This window comes from Canis lupus, chromosome 7, assembly GCF_003254725.2.
Source record: "Canis lupus dingo isolate Sandy chromosome 7, ASM325472v2, whole genome shotgun sequence".
NCBI lineage: Eukaryota > Metazoa > Chordata > Mammalia > Carnivora > Canidae > Canis > Canis lupus.
In genome coordinates, this window is record NC_064249.1 from 4921300 (window position 1) to 4944930 (window position 23631).

The 23631-nt window shown below is 35.9% G+C and overlaps 1 protein-coding gene across 7 annotated transcripts in view; it reads left to right on the forward strand.

Annotated features, from left to right (window-relative positions):
* Positions 1 to 23326, forward strand: part of DENND1B (DENN domain containing 1B) — a 259555-nt gene extending 236229 nt beyond the window's left edge. For all 7 annotated transcript variants that reach the window (XM_049112036.1, XM_049112038.1, XM_049112037.1 and 4 more), the window contains 3 exons: positions 14912 to 14985; positions 15960 to 16176; positions 17030 to 23326. In XM_049112036.1, the coding sequence (XP_048967993.1) occupies positions 14912 to 14985; positions 15960 to 16176; positions 17030 to 17566 (828 nt within the window). In that variant the 3' untranslated portion in view covers positions 17567 to 23326. The remainder of the gene's footprint in view (positions 1 to 14911; positions 14986 to 15959; positions 16177 to 17029) is intronic.
* Positions 23327 to 23631: the final 305 nt, after the last annotated feature.

Sequence of the window (23631 nt, forward strand, 5' to 3'; positions counted from 1 at the left end):
TTGTATCTGGGATCTTGATTCTGTTTCATTGTTCTTTTATGTATTTTTTATATCAGTACCGTACTACTGTTTTTGATTGTTATAGCTTTGTAATATATTTTGGAATCAGAAATTGTGATGCTTCAGCTTTGTTCTTCTTTCTCAAGATTGATTTGCCTATTTAGGATCTTTTGTAGTTCTATACAAATTTTAGGATTTTTCTATGTATGCCATTGGAATTTTGATAAGAACTGCATCGAATCTGTAAATAGCTTTGTTTAATATAGATATTTTAACAATATTAACTCTTACAATCCATGAACATGGGATGTCTTCCATTTATTTGTGTCATTTTCAATTTCTTTCATTAGTGACTTAAAGTTTTTGTTATATAGATTTCACTTCCTTGATTAAATTTATTTGAAGTATTTTATTGTTTTGATGCTATAGTACATGGAATTATTTTATTATTTTTTAGATAGTTCACTGTTAGTGTATAGAAATGCCAGTTTGGATGATTTCTGTTGACTAACTATTTTAATGTTCACTGATTTTTTTCTTCATCTACTGATGAGCCAATTAAGAGAAGTCATCTCTTATGTGTTTTTCTGTCATTTTGATTTGACTTTTTTATAGATTTCATCTTCCTGCTGTCATCTCATCTGTTTATGCATGTTGTCCATCTTTTTTTTTTTCCTTATTTATGTCTGGTAGTTCTTGAGTACTGGACCTCATGTGTGAAAAAGCAGTAGAGAATAAGTTAAATAGTCTTTATACCCAGAAATGAACAAGAGTCTTCTTCTATAATGCTATTAGTACAGACATTGAATCCATCACAAGCTGAACTGGTTTGGATTTTGTTGTTGATATCATTACTTGCAGTGGACTGCTATTATTTTGTGTTTAGAATGGACTACGTGTAGTGGAGGTTCTGGAAGGTTTTTTCGTAGTGATTCTCCCTTACCCTTAGCTATATCACAGCCACATAGGGTATCTCTCAATATTTTTGCCCCTGCTCTAGCAATTAGCTTCTGTTGCTGATTACTCAGTCTTGGTCTTCTGGGTTTTCTGTGCTGTTACCGCTTCAGTCTTAGCAGGCCAACATTCCTCCACTTCCTTTCACAGCAGATAAACTTTCTTATACCTGCAACTGGTGTTGGGCAATTTGGGGGCTGCCTCTTCCTCCGTACTGGTGGTAGATTTCTGCTTGAAGTCAATATAGAGTCCTATGCCTAATAGGGTTTCCTGCTCCTCCCTAAAGCAGTTTTGGCCTTTGCATGTCTCCCAGAAGTTTTGGGATTGAGTTTGCTGACTATCTGCCATCAGTTTATGGCTTTTGTTACATATAAATTCATGTTTTTATAAAGTAAGTAGGGCTTTTTACTTGCTCCCTGCAGCAACCATCACTTTCTGCTTGCCTGGGCCACCAGCTCTTTTCAGTCTCCTGTCTTACCCCTAGTCTTTCTGTGTAGCACTAGCTAATGGAGTTGCCTGATTTAGCAAATAAAATTATAGGATTTTTATCTGTAGAAAAGGGCTTGCAAGTGCCAAGTATTCCACTGATATCTTAGCCTACATTTGGTCTTTAAGACTATTAAATCTTGGCAGATTTCTTCTCTCCTGCTTATATGCCAGCTATCTCTTTCCTTGTGCTTTGCCTGAATGAAATAGGTCTTGTCTCTCATCTCTCCTTAGAGGGGCTTATGACCCTTTGGAATTCAGTTTATTTGGCTGCCTTATGACTCAATTCTCTGATAGGTTTGAGAAGAATTGTGATTTGGGGTTTTTGTTGTTTTGTTTGAGATAACCCAGCCTTTTCTCATTGTTAGGATGGGAGTTGACATTCTTTAGCTGCTCTTTACATTCTAAATGGAAGTGGAATTAGAAGCAAAAATGAATTAAAAGATATGATTCTTGGTCTCAAGGAATTGGTAAGACAAGAATGTACTTAAAATGAAATACTATGATTATAAGAGAGCATATATCTGGTGACAGCTGATTAGTAGAAAATGAAGTGAGTACAGCTGACCAAAAAGCCAAGATCATTGTGAACTAGGAGAACCGGTAAAGGGTTCTTGGATGTATCTGGACCATTCCAAAGCATCCCTCCTGAATTAGTCTCACGTAGCACTCAACTGCTCAGAAATACAATATTAATGCTTCTATGAAATCTTATTTCCTTCATCTAATCATAATAGCTCTCATCAACTGAATACATCAGACTTCACCAAACACTATCTTGATAATCCCTCCAATTTACTTTTTTGCCCTGACAAGAATATGTCTTCAGTATCTTTGGAAAAGTGTGTTAATCCTTTGTCTCTTCACCCGCCATTTCACCCACCTGGAACATTAGTACTCTTGGTCATTCTGTTAAATACTACCTGCTTTAAAAATGAAGTTTAAAAAATGAGGTTAGGGACGCCTGGGTGGCTCAGCGGTTGAGCATCTGCCTTCAGCTCAGGTAGTGATCCCACGGTCTTGGGGAGACCCACATCAGGCTCCCTGCATGGAGCCTGCTTCTCCCTCTCTGCCTGTGTCTCTGCCTCTCTCTCTCTCTCTGTGTCTCTCATGAATAAATAAGTAAAACCTTTAAAAAAATGAGGTTAAAACTTGCCATCTTGAGAAAGTCTTTCTCAGATTAATTCTCAGTTATTTCTCCTGAGTCTCTCAGAACTTACTTACATAATTATAATGAACAGAGTTCTACACCTGGGTTGGAGTCTTAGCTCTGTCACTAGTTGTGTAATCTGGCCCAAGACACTTAACTTTTTTAAGCTTTTGGTTCCCTGTTTCCTTTTTTTTTTTTTTTTTTTTTTTTTTTTTTTACAAAAGGGGAAAATGTTGACCAAAAGTTGTGGTAAATTAGGAAGTTAATGAAAAACAGTATAGTATGTAAAACATCTAACAAATCAATCATGGGTAAGTCACTTAACTTTGTCCTTTAGTTATTAACTATAAAAAATTACAACATGTTTTAAAACTCTTTTCAGTAAAATTCCATGCATTCTTAAGGTATAGTTATTGTAATTTTGTATGGTAGAGTTTCTTTCATTTATTTTCATATTATTTCATCCAAGTATGGGTTGGGTTTTTTATCTGTTTTTTATGGTTTTTGTTTGTTTGTTTTTTGTTTTTTTGGCTTAAGTCCAGGGATTTACTGTGGACTTTGGGTAAGCAAGATCACACTTCTGGACCTCAGTTACTTCAACTCTGAAATGGGGACAGTAGCACAGAGAATGCCAATTAAAAAAGAAATTTCATATATTAAAAACATCTTGATTTGTGAAGCCTAAAATATTGTGTTTTCCCATTCATCTGCCTATATCCCTTATTTTCCCCCTACCCTCTTAACCCCTCCTATGAATTTAAACTTAACCCAGTATTTTGCCTTATTAGTGTCTGTCTGCCATCTAGTGACCAAGATGGTAACAGCAAGATTACCAGAGTCCTTGTGCATCAGGGGAATGGTTCTCACCACTCACCTGTCAGATATGCTTTACGGAAACAATGGGGTGAAAAGGAAGGAAACATTGATCTTGCTTATTGTAGCTGAACCAAATTTATTTCTTGAAGTCTCTTTAAATATTTATCTTGATGGTTTTATGACTTGGGCCTTCTGCCACTTTCACTATTTATACATTTGCTTTTGGTTTTTTCTTCGTATGAAATACTTCTCCCACTCATTTTTACCATTCCATTTTCTTTATTTTATTCAATGTCTAGCCATAGATTGAGTTTCTCTATTAGGATACCTTCTTTAATAAATGTTATTACATACCAAAAAAAAAACCCTTCCTTTTGCTTTAATGTAGTATTTTTTCACATTCATAATAAGCATCCCTTGCTATACATGCGTTTACTTCCAAAATTTTGTGAATGTTTATGTATACTAGATGTGTATTTTACATTTTCATGTAAACAAAATTTTATTTTACAATAATATGTTAGGACCTAAGAGTCTGATTGCAGAACATATGACAACCAGTGCCCCATCTTATTTTTAATTCCTCATATCAGAATGATGTAAAATTCTCCAAAATTGTACTTATTTTGTTTCTTATGATGTCTTTTGGCATCCAAAAGATACAGACTCTTTTTTCATGTAGTACTGGCTCCCATAAAAGTTGCAAATGCTAATACTTATTTGCTAATTTGTATAGCCTGTGAGTGAAACTGAAATACTGAAGTGATCATTGTGAATACTATAGCTGCACCAGCTCTGTACAGTTCAGAAACTTCTAAATCTCTTTATTTGATCTCAGAATTTGCCATTGTTTATAGTATGTGATTTCAGCTCTATATTGTTCATATTGCTAGTCTGTTGACTGAGCCTACTAATTAGAAATACTACAATTTGACATTAATCGTGACTGGTATTAATGGTCACTTAAATTTTCATCTCTGATCAAAACGTTTGAGTTCAATTGTATTCCTAGAATGAAGGATAAGTTTATATGCACAGCTACTTTTTTATACTCAATGATTGGCATTTTTACCACGTATTTATTGGAAATCTTGAGAGGAGGGATATCTTTTTCTTTCATATTGCCTCACAGCATGGAAGACAGTAGTGTGTGTATCTGGTGTTTAATGGACCTTTGTGGAATGAAAAGATGCTAAGAATTTTTTAAAACTGAGATGTGGTTACTATCTTATTTTAAGGAATACACAATAGCAGCTTTCAGTGGAGTCTCAAATATTTGTTGAAGGAAAATAAAACAATAATTGGCTTTCTGTTACTATCGATTAGCAGTCTGTAAGTTCTAGTGTGCCCCTTGCCTGTGCCCCCACTCCAATCTATTTTTTCATCTCCCACTTTTTCTTGCTAGATCCTTTAATTTCCCTCATTTCCTTAAAACCCTCCATAAATGTAAATCTATCCAGTCTTTTGCCTTCTTAGTAGGTATCTGCCATCTAGTGATCAAAAGGGCAATTGCAAAATTAATGCACCCTTAAAGAATCCTGTGCACTAGCACAGGTTTTAACCCATAGTGTCTGATAGTGGTCTTTCATTCCATTATATAGTGATCGTCCCACCACAGGACCTTTGCACATTTTGTTCACTCTTATCGTCATCTCCTTAATACCAACTGATCTTTCAGAGCTTCAATTCAAACATCTTTCAAGGAAGATTCACTAGTCATCTTCACTAACTAGGTCAAGTTTCTCAAAGCATGTTTTAATACAAATTATTACAGTTGTAATTTAATATTAATTTCATGACTATTCAATTTAATTTATGTTTAACTTACTAGAATTTAATCTACATGAGGTCAGGGATTCTTGGTCATGATTGTATCCTAGTATAGAATCAAATGCCTAGCACATAGAAGGCATTTCTGTAATCATTGTTGAATGAACAAATATAATGCTTTTCTGTACTTCATGAATACTGAAAATGCTTATGCCAATCAATTAGGATAGTTCTTTGAATTATATAGTTTATCAGTTTTTTAATTCATTTAAATACTCAACAGAAACTACCTGCTATGTATGGAGATATTCATTTATTCAGGAAACATTAAATGCCTACTTCAAAGAATAATTTTATCTAACTCCCTTATTTTGTTCGTTAGCTGATGAGGTTGAAATAGTAAGATGCTAAAAGCTGATATAACAGGTAATATGAAGAAGCTGATATAACAGGTAATTCCTAATTAAACAGGAATATTGAAGTGAATATGGTAATGGATACCAAAACCATCAATATCTACACCATAGTAATTGGCTCTTCACTGGACAAAATCGTATCTCCATGGACATGAAGCTGTTGCATTATCACCAGTCTTCCATAGGTTGACTTCTGTCCCTGCAGGGTTACAAATAGTCGGAGACTATGAATGGTTCAGACCCCTATAGTATCAGATAATCCTGGAAAGGAATGCTAGGCAACAGCCAACATTCCTTTGAAAGGACACAAGTGACTGCCCATCTCAAAATCTTTTACAGTTTTCCCTGTGACAATAATCCTGAGGATTATTTCTGATCAAAAAAGGAAGGCTATTGGGATCCCTGGGTGGCGCAGCGGTTTGGCGCCTGCCTTTGGCCCAGGGCGCAATCCTGGAGACCCCAGATCGAGTCCCATGTCGGGCTCCCGGTGCATGGAGCCTGCTTCTCACTCTGCCTGTGTCTCTGCCTCTCTCTCTCTCTCTCTCTCTCTGTGTGTGTGTGACTATCATAAATAAAAAAAATAAAAAAAATAAAGGAAGGCTATTCTCATTAGGTTTGTCCTAATTATTTATATTAGAGCAACAATAATGATAATTCACTATATACATCTCCTGGACTCTGCTCTATAAATCTAGAGCCATGCAATATTGACCAGCTTAATGCCACAGAATTTACTTCTTTCTGAAAGCTTCCTTTTCTTTTTTTATGTATTTGTTTATTTTAAAGATTTATTTATTTTAGCAAGAGAAACAGAGAGAGTGAGAGGAGGAAAGAGCAGAGGGAAAGGGAGAGAGAGAATCCTAAGCAGACTTTCTGCTGAGCATGGAGCCCAACACAGGTGTCCATTCCACGATCCATCAGATCATGACCTGAGCCAACATCATGAGTTGGACACTTAACTAAGTTAAGTCACCAGGTGCCCCTTTCTGGAAGTTTTCATAAGAAATCTCAGTTTGAGCTTATTAAAGTCAATTATTTCCTATCTTGAAGCTAGGAAACTAAGCCCAAGAAATCTTTCCACCATTAGTTCTATCTGAAATATCTATAAATTAGGGTGAATTTCTCTTGGAGTTCTCCAGATTTGCTGTTCCCTGCCTTGCCTGGAAAGGCGCTTGTAAAGCTGGACTCTGTCAGGCAGGCACCAGGCAAGTTTTCCTGGGAAAGACACTTTTGCCATTGGCCCCATAACTATAGCCAACCTTTGCTTCATGATAGTAGTTTGTCCCAAGTGCTACCTGGTTGCACAGTGTGTCCTGTTGTATCCTGGCACAGTAGATAAAGATAATGAAAGATAAAGAGTACTGGAGAATCAGATAACTCCACAAAGGCTTCTAAACAACAACCCAGAATTCCACTGATAGGACACTCCATAATCTTTCGTTCCTTTCAAAGTCTTTTACAGTTTTTCTGACACTAATATGTGCTTGGTGAGGGTATGAGTGGTAAATTAGCAAGATACTTACTATCAAGAATCTACCGTACAATGGGAGAAAGAGGATTTAACCATGACCACAGCACAGTGGAAAGGACAGGTCCCATGAGAAATGTGTGTACACGCAGTCTAGGAACACACAAGGTGGCATGTTAATTGATAAATGAGGAAGTATTTCCTGAAAAGGAAACTCATGAGCCACAGCATGAGGGATAATTAGAAAAAGAGAAACACCACGGAGAGGGATGTTCTGGTAGGCACATCAACACGTGTAGGACAGAAGCAGAAAACACGGGGAAGCATACAAGCAAGGAGGAGGGCTTAGTGGCATGAGAGCATACATCTGTATAGCACATGGAGCCTTCAGAGAGATTAACTTACCCTGATCCCTCTGGGCAACGGTGAAGAGTATGAGATTTATCCTCAGAATTGTAAGAGGGACCATTGAACTTCTTTAAAGAGGAATATAGTATTGTTAGATTTGCCTTTTAAAAGATCTGTCAGCAGTTTAGAGGCTATAGCATTCTACAAAGCAGGATAATAGAGGCTTAGATTTTCAAATGATAATAAATGTGTACAGACATAGTGGGGATAGGAACAGAGAATAAATGTGAGAGTGGAGCTTTCATGGAGAGGAATCAACATGTGCAAAGATCCTGTGATGGAACAAGTCAGGGCAAATATAAGGAATTGAAAGAAGGCCATGACAATGCCTTGTGGGTTAGAACAAAGTAAATGAAGTGGGTAAATGGGCAGGGCTTGGACTTGCAAGACCTGATAAATGAAGAGAAAAATGAAGAAAGTTATTTATCCTTTTTGTTTGTTTCCTTTAACAAATATTTATTGAAAACAGACTAAAAGCTTCTACTCTGTACTCCCTGAAAATAAAGCAGCTACATCTCATTTTTTCTCGGACTTCTTTGGCATCTCTTTATTTCACAAACACCCATGGGGCACCTATTATATCCATACTACTGTTTTCCATTCCAAGAAGGCATACCAAAAGCACAAAGGTCACAAAGAAGCATGAGATGTGGACCTCTCATAGAAGGTTCAGGATACGATGGTGCAGGCAGACACACAACACAACGTGATTCGTGCATTGCCCAGATGTTTGCCAAATATGTGGCCACACAAAGAGGAGGTTTAGGGAAAGCTTTACAGAGGTTACATTTGATTCACATATTGAAGAATAAGTAGGATTTGTTTTTTTCCAGTAACGAAGAAAGCAAGGGTAAATTCTGGCAAAGGGTACCTTGTGTGCAGCAGTGTAGCAGTGGATTTTCTATGGGAGCTAACAAGTCATTTGCTGGGGCTAATGTAGTAGGTGGTGGCCAGCTGGATTTGGGGAGAAGAATAAGAAATAAAAGCAAAAAGATAGCCACGTTTGGATGGGAGTCTCTTCTTAATGCCAAGAAGTTTGACTTTTACTTTGAAGGAATTTAATGCTTCTAATTAATCAAGGGAATAAGATTACCAGATACAAGGGGGTTTTTAAAAGTAAGATTGAGGCACATTCTGGAAAATGTATATTTAGGTTTTAAAATAAAATTGTATAATGCTGATCTGAAAGATGAAGAGATATCCCTTTTAATTAATTTTAGCTGTATTTTTTAAATCCATGTATATGGTCAGATATTTAAAGGCTGAAATGGTTGCATTTCATTTGGCAGAAACTGTGTGTGCGTTTTTATGAGAGTATTGTTCATCTAAATAAAGTGTTACTTAAGTGAAGTTTTTCATCTCCAAGTTAGATTTGATTACTGGTATCAATATCCATTAAATAATAGACCAAGAGATTTTGCCCGAGATTATGAAAATCAGTGTGATACCAAGTGCTAAAGTGTATACAACATAACTGTTCTCTTTTTGTTTGATTTATTTATTAATTACAATTCCTTCATTTCCTACAATACTAATCATGTCTTTAAATATCAGAACCAGAAAAGCTTGAGTTTTATGATTAAAAGAGGCTGATGGCTAACTTTGTGGACACCCAGAAAATGTCATTCCAGTCCATTAACATGTCCTAGAGATTGGAGGCAATACAAAACAACATTACAGTTCTGTCCCTTGTGGCAATAAATTTTAAAAACCAGACTATTATTGGTATTCTGACCAGAAAAGAAGAAGTCTCTTCACCCTTTTTATAGAAAGTAATGGGGGTGCCTGGATGGCTCAGTCAGTTAAGCATAGACTCTTGATTTCAGCTCAGGTCAGGATCTCAGGGTCATGGGACAGAGACCGGCGTCAAGCTCTGTACTCAACAGGCAGGCAGTCTCCTTGAAGATTCTCTCCCTTCTTCTCCTTCTCGCTCTCAAATAAATAAATAAATATTTTAAAAGTCATGAAAATTACACACCTTTCAAAATGCAGGAAAAAAAAAAAATGCAGAAAAGAGAAGAACCTAAATAATGGCAAGCAGCAGACACCCAGGCAGTGACTGGCTTGCCTGACATCCCTGAGTTTCCATGGACACGCACCACGTCCCATCATTCAGATCTCTGAAAAAATATTTTTAAGGTTCCCTGCCCCTGGAAATCCACTTATTTTTTTTCCTTTTCTTCAGTTTTTTCCACCATGTTGACTGCTTTTAGCTTTAGCCCTTGATCACATCATAATCATTCTTTAAAAAAAAAAAGCATCTGTTCCTAACTACAAGCCATGTTATGACTGTCTTGGTGCTTATTTCAGGGAGTTGGAGATAATCACTTATGATGAAAGTGTTTATTGCCCCTTACAAACTTTTTTGTTGTACACTTCTTACTGTGGCATTTCTATCCACATCTGATACAGAAATTTTTCTCTGGATGCATGTAATATACAAAACATTCCAGTGGCATTTGCATCTGTTTTTACTGTTGTAGTTAAAAAAATAAAGAAGATATATACTTTCCCCAAAAGTCAGTTGTATTTAAAAAAAAAAGGTGTATGTATTTTATTTTTATTCTGGGTATTGAGATGACATTTCCCTTTCTTAGTCACGTATATTTCAGTTTCTGTTTAGTGTGTAGATTTTCAGTAACGACGTATCTGTGATTTATGAACCAAGATAAAGATGTACTGTTGTTGGCTATGTATTACTACTCTAAAGAATACACAGTATATTTTCTGGAGTCTAACCTTACTTGCTACCAGCCCATAAAAAATTTCTTTTTTTTTCCCCATAAAAGATTTCTATTTACAAATTGTGACCAGGTCTTTTTGCCCCGTGTTGTGTGTTCTGAGCATAGTAGAAACAATCCTTTATTTCCCCTGAAAGCGTGGTGCCTGAGTCCCAGTCCACGGGAAACAGTAATGTAGAGATAATCTGGGTTTATAAAAGCTCAGAAACTGATAATGCTCTTGTTAAATAAGCTGCCATTTTCCTCTACCTTGAATGTTAATCAAATTGTAACTTCTTTCTCCCTTTTTCTTGTGTGACCTTAACAAATTATGTAATTTGATGTCATCAAGCAAGTGACACATTCACTGTGTTTTGTACATTGTCACTTCATATATAAAGGTTGCAGTTCCTACTGTAACTACTAATGAGAAGTCTTTTCAGATAGTCAAACAATTTGTAAGTACGTGTACTTAGAGGATAGTACAAATCTTAACACTCCTAGAAAGGAAAATATTATACAAATCAGTTGTATTTCTGATTTTAATTCTATGGTGAAAATTCCTTACAAGATATACCATTAGACAACATCCCTATTTAGAAATTGATAAGACCCTCACCTAGTTAAGAAGTAAAAAAACAAATTCAAACATATTTATGAAGCTTATATGAGTAGCTCTTTTTAAAAAAGTTATAATTAACAACAACAAAAAATAAAACAACTGAGAATCTCTAGTATATTCAGGCAGAAGTAGAATATAAAAGTAACTTGTGAAAGAAAATGAACAAGGGACTAACAACAAGCAGAAAAAGACATTGGCTGCGGTTCCTGTTCTTGATAAGGCATATGACCTTGGGCAAATTATGGAGCCTCTTGGTATAGCTCCAGATTTATCATGGGGTTCGTTAGACTCTGAGCTACTTAATGGCAGAGACTCTGCCTAACTCAACTCTGTTGCCAGACCATAGCCCCACTGTGCGTGTATATGAGAGTGCTTTCCAAAGTATTTACAAACATAAATATTAAGCTATGTATTTAATGCCTTAACTTGTATTAATTCTTGTCAATAATGATTTTTTAAATACCATGAAGTCTCAGCTTCCTCATAGTTTTGTTTGCTTTTAGTTCTGATTTGTTTGTTTGTTTTCAAAAATTGAATGCAAGACCCCTAGCTGGCATAATGTTAAGGATATACAGATGTCAGTGTAATAATGACTTGTTTTTAGAAACAAAGAATTGTATTATATTTTGTGAGTGTTAGAGGGGGTGGATGAAAGGTATTTTTCCTTCAGAAATATTGTAAGTGGCAGTTGTGTTCCTAAGCCCAAAATTTCTTTTTAACTCAAATACCTTAAATTTGTTATAAAATGATATTACAATTCTAGGCCCAAATACATAGCTAATTACCAAACTCATGGAGAAACTCACTACACATTCCACCAGGTGTTACAAGAACATATTTCTCTACTCATTCTTCCTTTCCTTTCTACCACTCCCAGCACTGGCATAGAGGAGGTGGGGGAGTAGGGATCAAGTACCATAGATTCCAGAGGTTTCCTTATCCTTTATGGCTACAATAGAAGAAAACAGTTACCTGGATTGGGAGAGCAGAATTGGAAGCCAGAAAGTCCCCAGGTGATAAAATGGTGAAGTCTCCAAATTCAGCTTTGCTGCCAGCCATTCAAAAAGATGGTTTACAGCCATGGGCACTCATAACACCCAGACTGTGACCTTTAAATGTCATTTCCTACTTAAAAGAACCAAAACTCCTGCAGGAAGTGACTGATTCCAGGTCTGATGCAGAAAATTAATTTACCTAAGGATTATCATAAGCTTACTAAAGAACATTATCTGAGATAATGTTTATTTTTTTAATTTTTTAATTTTTTTATTGGTGTTCAATTTACCAACATACAGAATAACCCCCAGTGCCCGTAACCCAATCACTCCCACCCCCTGCCCTCCTCCCCTTCTACCACCCCTAGTTCGTTTCCCAGAGTTAGCAGTCTTTACGTTCTGTCTCCCTTTCTGATATTTCCCACACATTTCTTCTCCCTTCCCTTATTTTCCCTTTCACTATTATTTATATTCCCCACATGAATGAGAACATATAATGTTTGTCCTTCTCCGACTGACTTACTTCACTCAGCTGAGATAATGTTTAAAGGACATAAGAACCGACTTGAATGGGCTAACACTGACCTAAGATGGGACAATTAAAAAAAAAAAAGCACCTAAAAATTATTTTATTGGGACGCCTGGGTGGCTCAGCAGTTGAGCACTTGCCCCTGGCTCAGGGCATGATCCACAGTCTCAAGATTGAGTCCCACATCAGGCTCCCTGCCTGGAGCCTGCTTCTCCTTCTGCCTACATTTCTGCCTTTCTCTCTGTGTGTCTTTCATGAATAAACAAATAAAATCTTTAAAAATTATTTTATTGTGGATAGAACACTTAACATAATTCAAACGTGTAAAAGTAAAGAGAAGCTTATAGGAATTCCTGGATACCATGGAGTACCAGGGTAGCAGTCAGTTGAGCATCTGACTCTTGGTTTCAGCTCAGGTCATGATCTCAGGCTGGTGAGATCAAGCCCGGCATTGGGCTCCATGCTCAGCATGGGGAGTCTGCTTGTGATTCTCTCTCTCTCTCCCCCACCTGCACTTCCCACTCATGCATGCTCACTCTTTCTCTCTCTCTCTCTCTCTCTCTCTCTCAAATAAATAAATAAATCTTAAAAAAAAAAGAATTCCTGAATACCTTTCAAAAGTACAGTATCAACAATTATCAATGTATGGTCAGTCTTATTTCAATGCCAGCCCTACCTGTGATCCTGCCCCCATCCTTGGCTTTTTTGAAGTAAACACCCAACAGCACATGATATATCATTTAAGTAGCAAATATTCAAGCTATATCTCAAAAGTTAAGAACCATTTTTAAAATACAATCATGTTATAATTAGAAAGTGATATAGATCAAACATCAAGAAGAGGGCACCGGGTCACTCAGCACAGAGTCGGCTGGAGATTCTTTCCCTACCCTTCTGCTTCTGCCCCCTCCCCACCATGCACACTCTTGCATGCATGTGTTCTCTCTTTCAAATAAATAGATCTTTAAAAAAAAATCAAGAAGAACCACTGTGATAGGCTGAACCACATCAGATATATACAAATGATGATGACTTTTTTCAGAACCCTCACGACTCACCTTTAGAGATTGGTAGGCATAAGTTCATTACTCTGGAAATTATTAAACAAAAGGAAAGAATTAAGGATTTATCCTACCTCTGCTATACACTTTGTATTTCATAATAGCCAAATACTTAATAGGACAAAATTCTCAGTAGAATGCCAACAAGTAAAGATAGAAGGAATGCCTTTGAAAAGCATAGTTTTGAAGCCCCTTAAGATATGAAAACTTTAAAGTGAAAGAAAATTCATAATGGATGATATCAGTCCACCTGAATCCTGAAGCCATTCAATCTTAGTACTACCAAAAGTTGAGACTTCTTATGAGTCTCCTGGTGTGATGCAGTAGAAAAACCACATCTCAACACATGTAGAATATTCTTGCCCAAAACAGAGGAAAACAAAAAACCAGAAACAGTCTAACCAAGCTTCCAAATGTGACTGCCAGTTCATAGGAAGAGGATAAAATCACATGTTCAAGGACACAAGTGGCATAAAGTATGGGGAAGATGGAACTGATAGTCTCTGGAGGAGACTTGACAGACATGTCAACCAAATACAGTGTCAACCCTATTGAGAATCTGGTGCAGATAGACAAACTAAAATATTTTGGAGATAATAAGAGCATATGCGAATGATCTGAGAATAGATGGTGTTAAAGAATAATTGTTAATTTGTATGTATTATGATGATGTCTGTTAAAGATACATATTGTAGTGTTTACAGGTGAAATGATAGGTTGTCAAGCACTGAATTCAAAACCTTTCTATTCAAAACCTTCAGAGCCAATGGCACCTTCACCTGCCTGTTAGAAATGCAGAAACTTGGACCTCAGGACCCCCGGGTGGCTCAACGGTTTAGCGCCACCTTGGGCCCAGGGTGTGATCCTGGAGACCTGGGATCGAGTCCCACATCCGGCTCCCCACATGGAGCCTGCTTCTCCCTCTGCCTGTGTCTCTGCCTCTCTCCCTGTGTCTCTCATGAATAAATAAATAAAATCTTAAAAAAGAAAAAGGAAACTTGGACCTCATCCTTAGAACCTAGTAAAGTCAGAATCTACATTTTCACCATGACCTCCAAGAGATTTATATACACATTAAGTATTGAGAAGTGCTACTTTAAGATAATTGGGGAGACAGATAAAAGAAACAAGATTGGCAAATACTGGTGATTATTGAAACTAGGAGACAAGTGCATGGGGACATGATTGATTATAAGTATTGTTAAGCCAGGGACTCACAGACTAGATCAGTGGGTGTATGTGTGTGTGTGTGTGTGTGTGTGTGTGTGTGTGTGTATTCAATCCAGTGATTTGTTTTTTGTCTATCAGTTTGAGCTGTAAGTGTTGACATAAGTATGACCCGATTCCCTCCCCTTCTTACTACACAGCTTGTGAAATTATCAGGTAATATTAAAAAATCCTTAATCTATATTTATTTTAAAAATATTCCTTGTCAAATTAAATTGTTCCTTTAAAACTTATGAGAAAGACTTATTTTCACTACTAATGCCAACTTATTGTCAACCTCTCTCTCTAGGCACGCTTAAAAAGACCTCTTAAGAGCCTTGATGGTGCTCTGTATGATGATGACTATGATGAAAGAGCGAGCAAGTAAGTCTTGGATTTTAGTGTCCTACTAAGTGTTGTGGCTGAAAGGCAAAAGTTTTGGGATTTTAAAAGGCAATTCAAAGGACATACACTCCTAGAGATCAGATTTTGCTCCTTTGCAATGCTCTTCAGCAAAAGGAACCAGTGCTCATTGGAGTCTCATGGGGTATGAATCTTGAGATGAGAAAGCAAGATAGACCTGAAATACCTTGTTCTTGGAAAGCAGTAAGACCTACAGAAATACCTGGGATAGTGCTAAAGAGGAAATAGAAGCCCACCTAAAGTAGGCTCCTACCCTCCTAGTGAAGAAGGACAGGTTAAATGGCAGAAGTAGTGATAATAGTCAATTAAAACAAGTGGAATCGGGGGAAGGGAAGGAGTTTAAATCTGTGGTGATATCAGAAGAGGAAATTTTAATACAAAATATTAAAAATTAATTTTACTAAGTAAGGGAAATAATGGTAGATGTTTAGTTGTTTTGAACAATTTAAACTTCTATGGGAATGACAAAATGGACATTCTCTTTTCTCCATTAAGTATGTTTTTGTCTACGTAAAGGAATATGCATTCTTCTCTAAAATAAATGAATAAATAAATAAAGGAAAAACCACATACAAGTATTGAAAGTGAACCTGGGCTATAGCAAACATTCCAGGTATTCATCTACTAATGTTGCAAATCCCACAGAATTAGACCGTGTGAAAAGCCCTCCTTGTGCTTCCAGATTGATTAAGGTCCCATAGCTATTTGTTTGAATTTTCTGAGTGCACGTACTCAACCTTTCCCATATTTGAATCAGTATACACACATCACTGAAGAATTTGGCCATGAACCAATTTGCCGTTTTGTTGTTGCTCCACTGCAAAGCACTTTAGTTTTAAGACTCTCACAATAATTGAACGTTAACTAGGGAGAAGTTGCTCACATGCAGTGTATGTGACTGGGTGACTACTAGCACATGCTTCATTTTCCTCCAGGTTATCCTCTGAAGATGGAGAAGAAGCTTCTGCTTATTTTTATGAAAGTGATGACTCTGTTGAAGCAAGAGTAAAGACTCCTTACTCAGGTGAAATGGACCTACTAGGAGAAATCTTAGATACATTGAGCACACACAGCTCAGATCAAGGAAAGCTAGCAGCAGCTAAGAGCTTGGATTTCTTCAGATCAATGGACGATATTGATTACAAACCTACGGTTAGTTGATTTTTCCACCTATGAACTTAAAACATTCTTACCCTTTGCTGTGAACTGCCTCATGTCGTAAACTTAGTTGGTCACAACATTTAACCTCTATCAGATAAATAGTCGGATCTTCAAGAATATGATACAATTTAATCATGAAGAATTATTTCTAGTTTCAGAATTACAGTATTTCCCATTTATGTATCCAATTCTGGTTGTTATTGTCATTCATTGAAAAAACTTATTTTTTTACCAAGCCGTAATACTCTCTTACAGTCTAATTTATTTATGGTTGTCTTTTCTGAAGAATTTTTTAAACATGAAATGTTCCCACTTTTGTTCTATATTTCCTGGATCTTAAAAAAGTTTAAGAAATGTATCAAGTAATTTTTTTCATTATGTTGCTTCAAAAATATATTGTGTTTTATTTTTTATTTTTTTAATTTTTTTTACATATTGTGTTTTAAACAAAATGAAATTAATGTTTTAAAAACACAAGAGATGAAAGTATGAGTAATGGCCACCCTGTCATGATTTTAAGTTATTCCAGAACTTAACACTGATTATATAATGTATTTGGTCTGTTTGGGGATTTTGCGGGAGGTTGGCAAGTCTTTTCATTGACTTTTTCAACTTTATTGAAGTATAATTAACAAATAAAAATTGTGTATGTTTATATATTTTCTTGTTAATGGAGCCATTTGCAGGTGTTCAGAATTAAGAGTCAGCACTGGCTTTCCTCTGGGGGGAACTTCCAAGCTCCCAGCCTTGAAAGATACTAATATTTTATTTCAAAATGGAAAAAAAATGCTAATGTAACATTATAATCTCCTTAAAATTTTCCTGAACTTGTTTATTCTTTCAGAATAAATCCAATGCACCCAGTGAGAATAATCTGGCGCTACTTTGCAGTGGTTCTGGTGATCAAACAGAGTGGCATCTTGGACAAGATGACAGTGCCCTCCATGGCAAACACCTTCCTCCCTCTCCCCGGAAGCGGGTTTCCTCCAGCGGTTTGACAGATTCTTTGTTTATCCTGAAAGAGGAAAACAATGAAAAATACCTCAGTGTTGACAATGTGAGGGGGCCTGCAGTCACGGAAAAGCCAGCTTCTACTTCAGGATTGGATTTCCAGCTAGCTCCTCCTGAAGTTTCCGAAAATGAAAAAGGTAAAACAGAAAAGAAGGAAACACTAAGCCAGGTTTCAGATGATCTGCTCACACCCAGCCTTGGGCGACATTCATCTACTTTTGTTCCTTGGGAGAAAGAAGGGAAAGAAGCCAAAGAGACTTCAGAAGATACTGGACTGCTTCATGAAGTAGTGTCATTATGTCACATAACGTCTGCCTTCCAGCAAGACTTAACCATTTCAGAAGAAAACACAAGTGGAAACCAAGCTTAAATCAACAATTAGTAGTCACTCTCTTGTATCCAGGCTTCTATGGAGGCACTTTAGGATTCCATGTAATCTCTATAGTAAACAACTATTTGTAGGAATGACAATTCTTAGTACTGTCTAAAAAATTATTTTTCATTTGGAACATACATTTTCCCCATTCATCTTGTGAGTATATATTATCGATTGATTTTTAAATGTAATGCTAATTCTTCTACTGTGCTCTTAAATCAGGTACTAGTTTGTATGTATGTTGAAAGTATATGTGAAACATATGATTTCCCAGTATTTGGTGCTTAATGCCATTCATTTTATTTAAACTAAGTATGCATCTATAACCCTTGCACATAACCAGTAGCTACTATACTAATCTGGTTGAGCATGAACTGATCAGGATATCAAAACTTATCAAAACTTGCCTGAAACTGCTGAAACAGTTGACCCACTAACTGCCTTAATCCTAAGCCTATATTTAGCATACTTTAGTAATTTATGGAATTAACTGTAAATTTTGAAGGATAAGTTATAAGTGTTCTGCAGAGCAATAATGCCTTTTTCTATTCATTGAATCAAGGACAAAATTCATTTTTCAAAGTTAAAAAGCTCTCTTGTGGACACTGCAGCCATGTTTTTCCAAAATGTATAACGGTACACATTTACCTTCCACTCAGTGGAATATATGAAGTGCTAAATTACAATGTGATATTGATGACTTCTGTTTACAAATGAGACACTTTAAAATTTTTTTCAGTCTCTCTGTATGCCTTTGCTATCTAGGAGTCCAGCCCCAGAGAGCCAAATGCAACACAAACTGTCCTGAGAAAGAAATGTTCCTGTCTTTTTTTTTTTTTTTTACCTAACATAATAACTCTCTATCAAAATGTTTCTCATCATAATTGACTTTATACTTTAGAAGTTTTAGATCTATAGAAATATTATGAAGAAAGTACAGAGAGTTCCCATTTTGTCCCTGTGTATAGTTTCCTCTATGATTAATATCCTACATCAGTATGGTACATTTGCTGCAATTAGTGAACCAATATTGATAGTCCATGCTTTATTCAGATTTCCTTCGTTTTTTCCCTAATGTCTTTTTTTCTGTTCCAGAATCCCATTCAAAGATACCACATTACATTTGGTTGTCATGTGTCTTTAGAGTCCTCTTGGCTGTGACATTTTCTCAGATTTAACTTGTTTCTGATGACCTTGATAGGTTTGAAGAGTAACGATCTGCTGGTCAATTATGTTATAGAATATCCCTCTATTAGAATTTGTCTGCTATTTTTCTAATAATTACACTGTGATTGTGGGCTTGGGATAGGAAGATTACAGAAGTAAAGTGTCGTTTTCATTGCATCATATCCAAGGTACATAATGTCAGCATGATTTGTGAATGTTAATGTTGACTTTGATAACCTAGGAGGTGGTGTTAGGTTTTTCCACTATACCCTTTTCCCTCTCTTTCTATGTTGTAGTCTTTGGAAGGAAGTCACTGTGTATAGCCCAAACTTAAGGAGTAGGGCTTTATGCTTCGTCTCCCTTGGGGAGAATCTACATAAATTATTTGGGATTCTTTTTGCATAGGAGATTTGTCTCCTCTCCCTGAAATTCACTGTGAAACACCGAAATTCATCTCCAAAGGAATCATGCATGCATTGACTCTTTCATGATAGGCTAGACTGACAGGAAAAAAACCCCAGTGCTGTTATGATTAATTGGATATTTGTGTATTCAATATATACTCTGTACATCCCCAATCATGATTATTTTTTAAAAATTGTCATTTTAGAAAAAATATTTGAGAAACTATCCAAGAACCCTATCAGGACTGTACCCCCCTAAAATATTTACTGAAAGAATTTAGTTTTTAGTTAAAAAGTCCTAGAAATGAATTTGTTAAAAACATTGCTTAAAAATATTTGTCCAGGTCAATCTTTAAGTAATTTAAAGAAAATGACCAAGTTTTTTTCTTCTTTAAACCACATTCCAAAACCTAAACAGATATGTTTTATGGGGGACAATTATTCAGTCATGTTAGTAAAGACAAATCTTGTTTTCCTTCCTTCTAAGGAAAAAAAAAGTGTTTAATCTTTATTTTATTAATATAAAAGTAAGACTCGCAGTTCTTGTCAAATCTTGTCTATATACCCATTACAAAATTACATTTCACTTTGTCAAAGCATGTAATAAGTCGATTTATCAGAAGAGCTGTTTTATTAAATGAAAAGGAAAAAAGGTCACTCGGGTTGTTAATATGCTTGGCAAATATTTCTTCATAATTTTTGAAAAAAGATCTTTCAATATGACTATTGGAATGAGGCATGTTTTCCTTCAGAATTCATAGTCTGAAGAATGAGATAATTATTAGTGTAGCTTAGGTAAAATTAGAGTTTTTGTCCATTTGCTTAATAAACATCATGACCTCAGAAATGCAGGTTCTTCTATCATCTGGTCACCTCATGAGATGTTTGACTACAAGACGTGTTGCTGCGAGGATATTTAGCCACTCACAAGTACACTTGCGTGAAGGTATTTTGAACTGGATTTGTGCCTTATTTTAACATGCAAAGCTTTTATATTCAATATTTAAAAAAAGCAAAAACAAAAGCTCTACATGTTATTCTTGGAAAACATCCAAAGGACTAGTATCCAAGAGACTGCTTTTCCAAGAGTATTAATTTTTCAAATCATTAATATTTTACGTATTCAAAGCTTGCTCTTAAACTAGACTTCCTAGTATTATGGTGGTTATAGGGAGAATAAAATGAAGTTAAAGTGAATTCTGAAACAAAAGTATTGTCTTATTTTCTCCTTTGTTCATATTTTCTATTATAACTGAATGAAGTATTTGTAGACTCCTCTGCCGTTCGGATTTGTTTTTCAAAGAAGCTATACCTGTTCTACAACAGTTATATAAATGAATAAGATGTTAGCTTTCGTGCATGGTCTTTTATGTGGCCTCCAAACCGTCATGATTCTCCCTGAATCCCACTCTAGCTTTTATCCTTTTTGTCCTTAAGTATTGCATCCATGATATGTCAGGGGGTGGATAGAAGAGTTGTGAATTTAGGAGCTATTGTTTTGTTAAGTCAACGTGATGTTAAGTGGTAGATTTTGATGGTTACCTAGTTTGGCATATTTTAGGAAGGCACCAAAATATAGCAGAATGATTTCTCTCTATAAAAATTAATAACTTGTCCATTTAGGAAATATTTTTGACTCTTTGTACCATTGCATGCAAGGTACAGTAACTGGGGATATAAGGAAATAAAATAATTAATATAGTCCCTGCTATGAAGGAACCAATTAAGAGGAAAAGAAATGACAAATCTCTGTTAATAAATGATTACTTAGAAGTTATTAACCCAAGATTCTAACACCAAAAAAAAAAAGTCCTTTTAAAGCTGCTTAATCTAAAACATGCTCTAGATAGAACCACAGTATCATTTCTAATTTCATTAACTGTATTATTTTAACAAAGTATAACAATGCTGCTATTTTAAGATACCTACTTTTAAAGGACAGACTTAGAGGCTCTTAGAAACTAAGTGTCCTTGTTTCTCTGATTCTCTGTCACCACAATGCTCCATCTTTGGGCCAGGCAGCATAGAGCTCTATAATGGAATGATGCTCCTTTGCAATACTTAGGCCACTTTATCTTACTTTAGGATTAACTGAGGGTGTAGGTGCATGTTGAAACTAGTTTTTACTGTCTTTATCTTGATAATAGCGTTCCCGAAAAATAGCCTCCCCTGTCCCCGCCTCTTAAAACCATATGTAACAGTGCTGTCATACGGACTCTGTGCTAATATCCTATTAATAGGATCCAGGAGTGTTCATGAATTAGTTGTTTCTTAAAGTAGATCCTGATCAAGGGGAGAAAACTGTGAATATTCTCATAATCAGCAGTAGCTCTTCCTTCTCATCTAGAAAATCTGGATTTTCAGGAAAAGATTATTTTCATGAATACATTTTCTAATGCAAATTCCATTTTGTTTAGCATAAAAGACCCTGATTCTGCGTAGATATTTGTAAGTCAGAACACAAATTTCAGAAAGTAAAATGAATACCCAAGTCTAATTCCCCAAAGCACTTCTTAATATAAGGAAACAGCTTTTACAGATTCTGTGTCAGTACTCACATCTTTCCTGTGTTGAGTCCAGTACTTTGTTAGTGTCTGTTTTTTAAAGCTTATGTAAGAGGCAGAATTGTTTTGAGCAAACAGGTTAGCATTTTCATTTGGTCAAGTTATAAGGAATTATGTGTATTTAGAAAGAAGCATATTTTATTTTGAAAATAATAGGATTCTGTGCAATATTTTTCCTGCATAATTTAGTTCATATAAATATGCACATCTGCTTTGGTAGCAGATGCCTTAAGGTCATGTTTTTCAGTATTTGTGTAAAACTGTATGTAGCAATGTTCTATGTGATTTTAGAAAAAAATCTTTATATTGTTGGCAGGAGAAATGTTTTTGTTTATTTAAGATAATTATGGATATTGCATTATTGTATCATAACTAACTGCCTCAGCGACAATAAATATGCAATAAGAAAATCCTGAACCTTAGGTTAGTATTGACAATACTATTACTTTAAAAAAAAAGTGTATATAATGCAAAATGCTGATTCTACACATGTACATTTAACAAATATTCAGTTCTGTACCACATAAATCTAAACGGCATTTGTATGGTGATGACCACATGTGTAGATTGTAATATCCTTTGTGATGAATCTTTGGTAAGATTTATAAAGGGCATTGCCAATACTTCTTGACTGTCTGTAAATTAAGTTAATTTTTTGTATAATGTACAGTTTGTTTAACCTTAGAGCTTCTATAGATTTCTACTTTTATTATACTTGAATGAGGCAGAAAAGCACTGTGGAAAATCTGTAGCTCTGGATGCAATATGCAAACATACCAAAAAATTAAGGTACTGAGCAGCAATGTTAACTGGATGCCTTATATCCAGAAAGCTGTGGGGTTTTTCTCAAACCATACTTTAGTCAAGTAATTTAAAATACACAATCTTTTACTGTTAAAAGGCTGCAAAGTCGCAAATGATTACCTCTTTGATGTGAGAAACCTTTGGGTCTCTTGTGTCTCCGTGTTATTTCGCTTCCCAGATGAGAGCCTTAATGGGGTACCTTAACAAATCCACCCTCTGGTTGGTTCTGTGATGTTTAGGACAGGCTAGAATTAGAACTCCGTGCATGCTAAATGACCGCAAGTATCCTATCACCATCCTTCAGGTGGTGTCACTTCCAGGTGGTTATTTTGAGAACCATTTAGTGATCGTATACCAAAAGCAAGATCTCCTGAATCTGTCACGGTTTATTTAGTACTTATGGCAATGCAAACAAGTATGAACTCCATGAAGTCTACAACTTAGTATGCATAAAGTCCTTTCTTATATAAAAGGTACTTGAGAGGTTAAAACGGGACTTTCCCAAAGCTTATTTCTTTTTGCTTTAAATGAATAACTGTTTAAAAGGACTGAAAATCTTGAGCTCTTTGCTAGACACGGTGACAAAGATCTGTCAAAACCTACCCAGCATTGAGATTTGTTCACTGTTCTTGCATCCTTGAGGCTACAGTATAAATCATCTCTGAAAAAAGTTGACTACTATTGGGAGGACATTGTGCATAAAAGTATTGTTTGGGGAATTGTTTAAAAATATGCAAACACAAATATTGGATGAATTACATACTACCATAAAGTGCCCAACAATGCAGTGATGAAATAAAATTGGTCATAATTAACATTTTGCATGGTGGTGACTCTTCTTTTCTAATTAGCCAGTTGCTCTCCTCGGTGTTCTAGGTGGATGTGCTGTAGGACCCGGCCATCCTCCTCTCTGAGCTTCGTAACTGCTACAGTGTAAACTCCAGCCTGGATCTTCCTGACAGGTCTGTTTGAGAGGCATCCATTCTTTCATGTGTGGTCACCTAATTTCATGAGGCTCTAACCTCATAGAATAGGTAAGTGGAATGTCCCTAGATAGACCAGAGCAGGACTGTCCAAGTCAAACAACTGTAGCTCTGGATGCAATATGCATGCAATATTT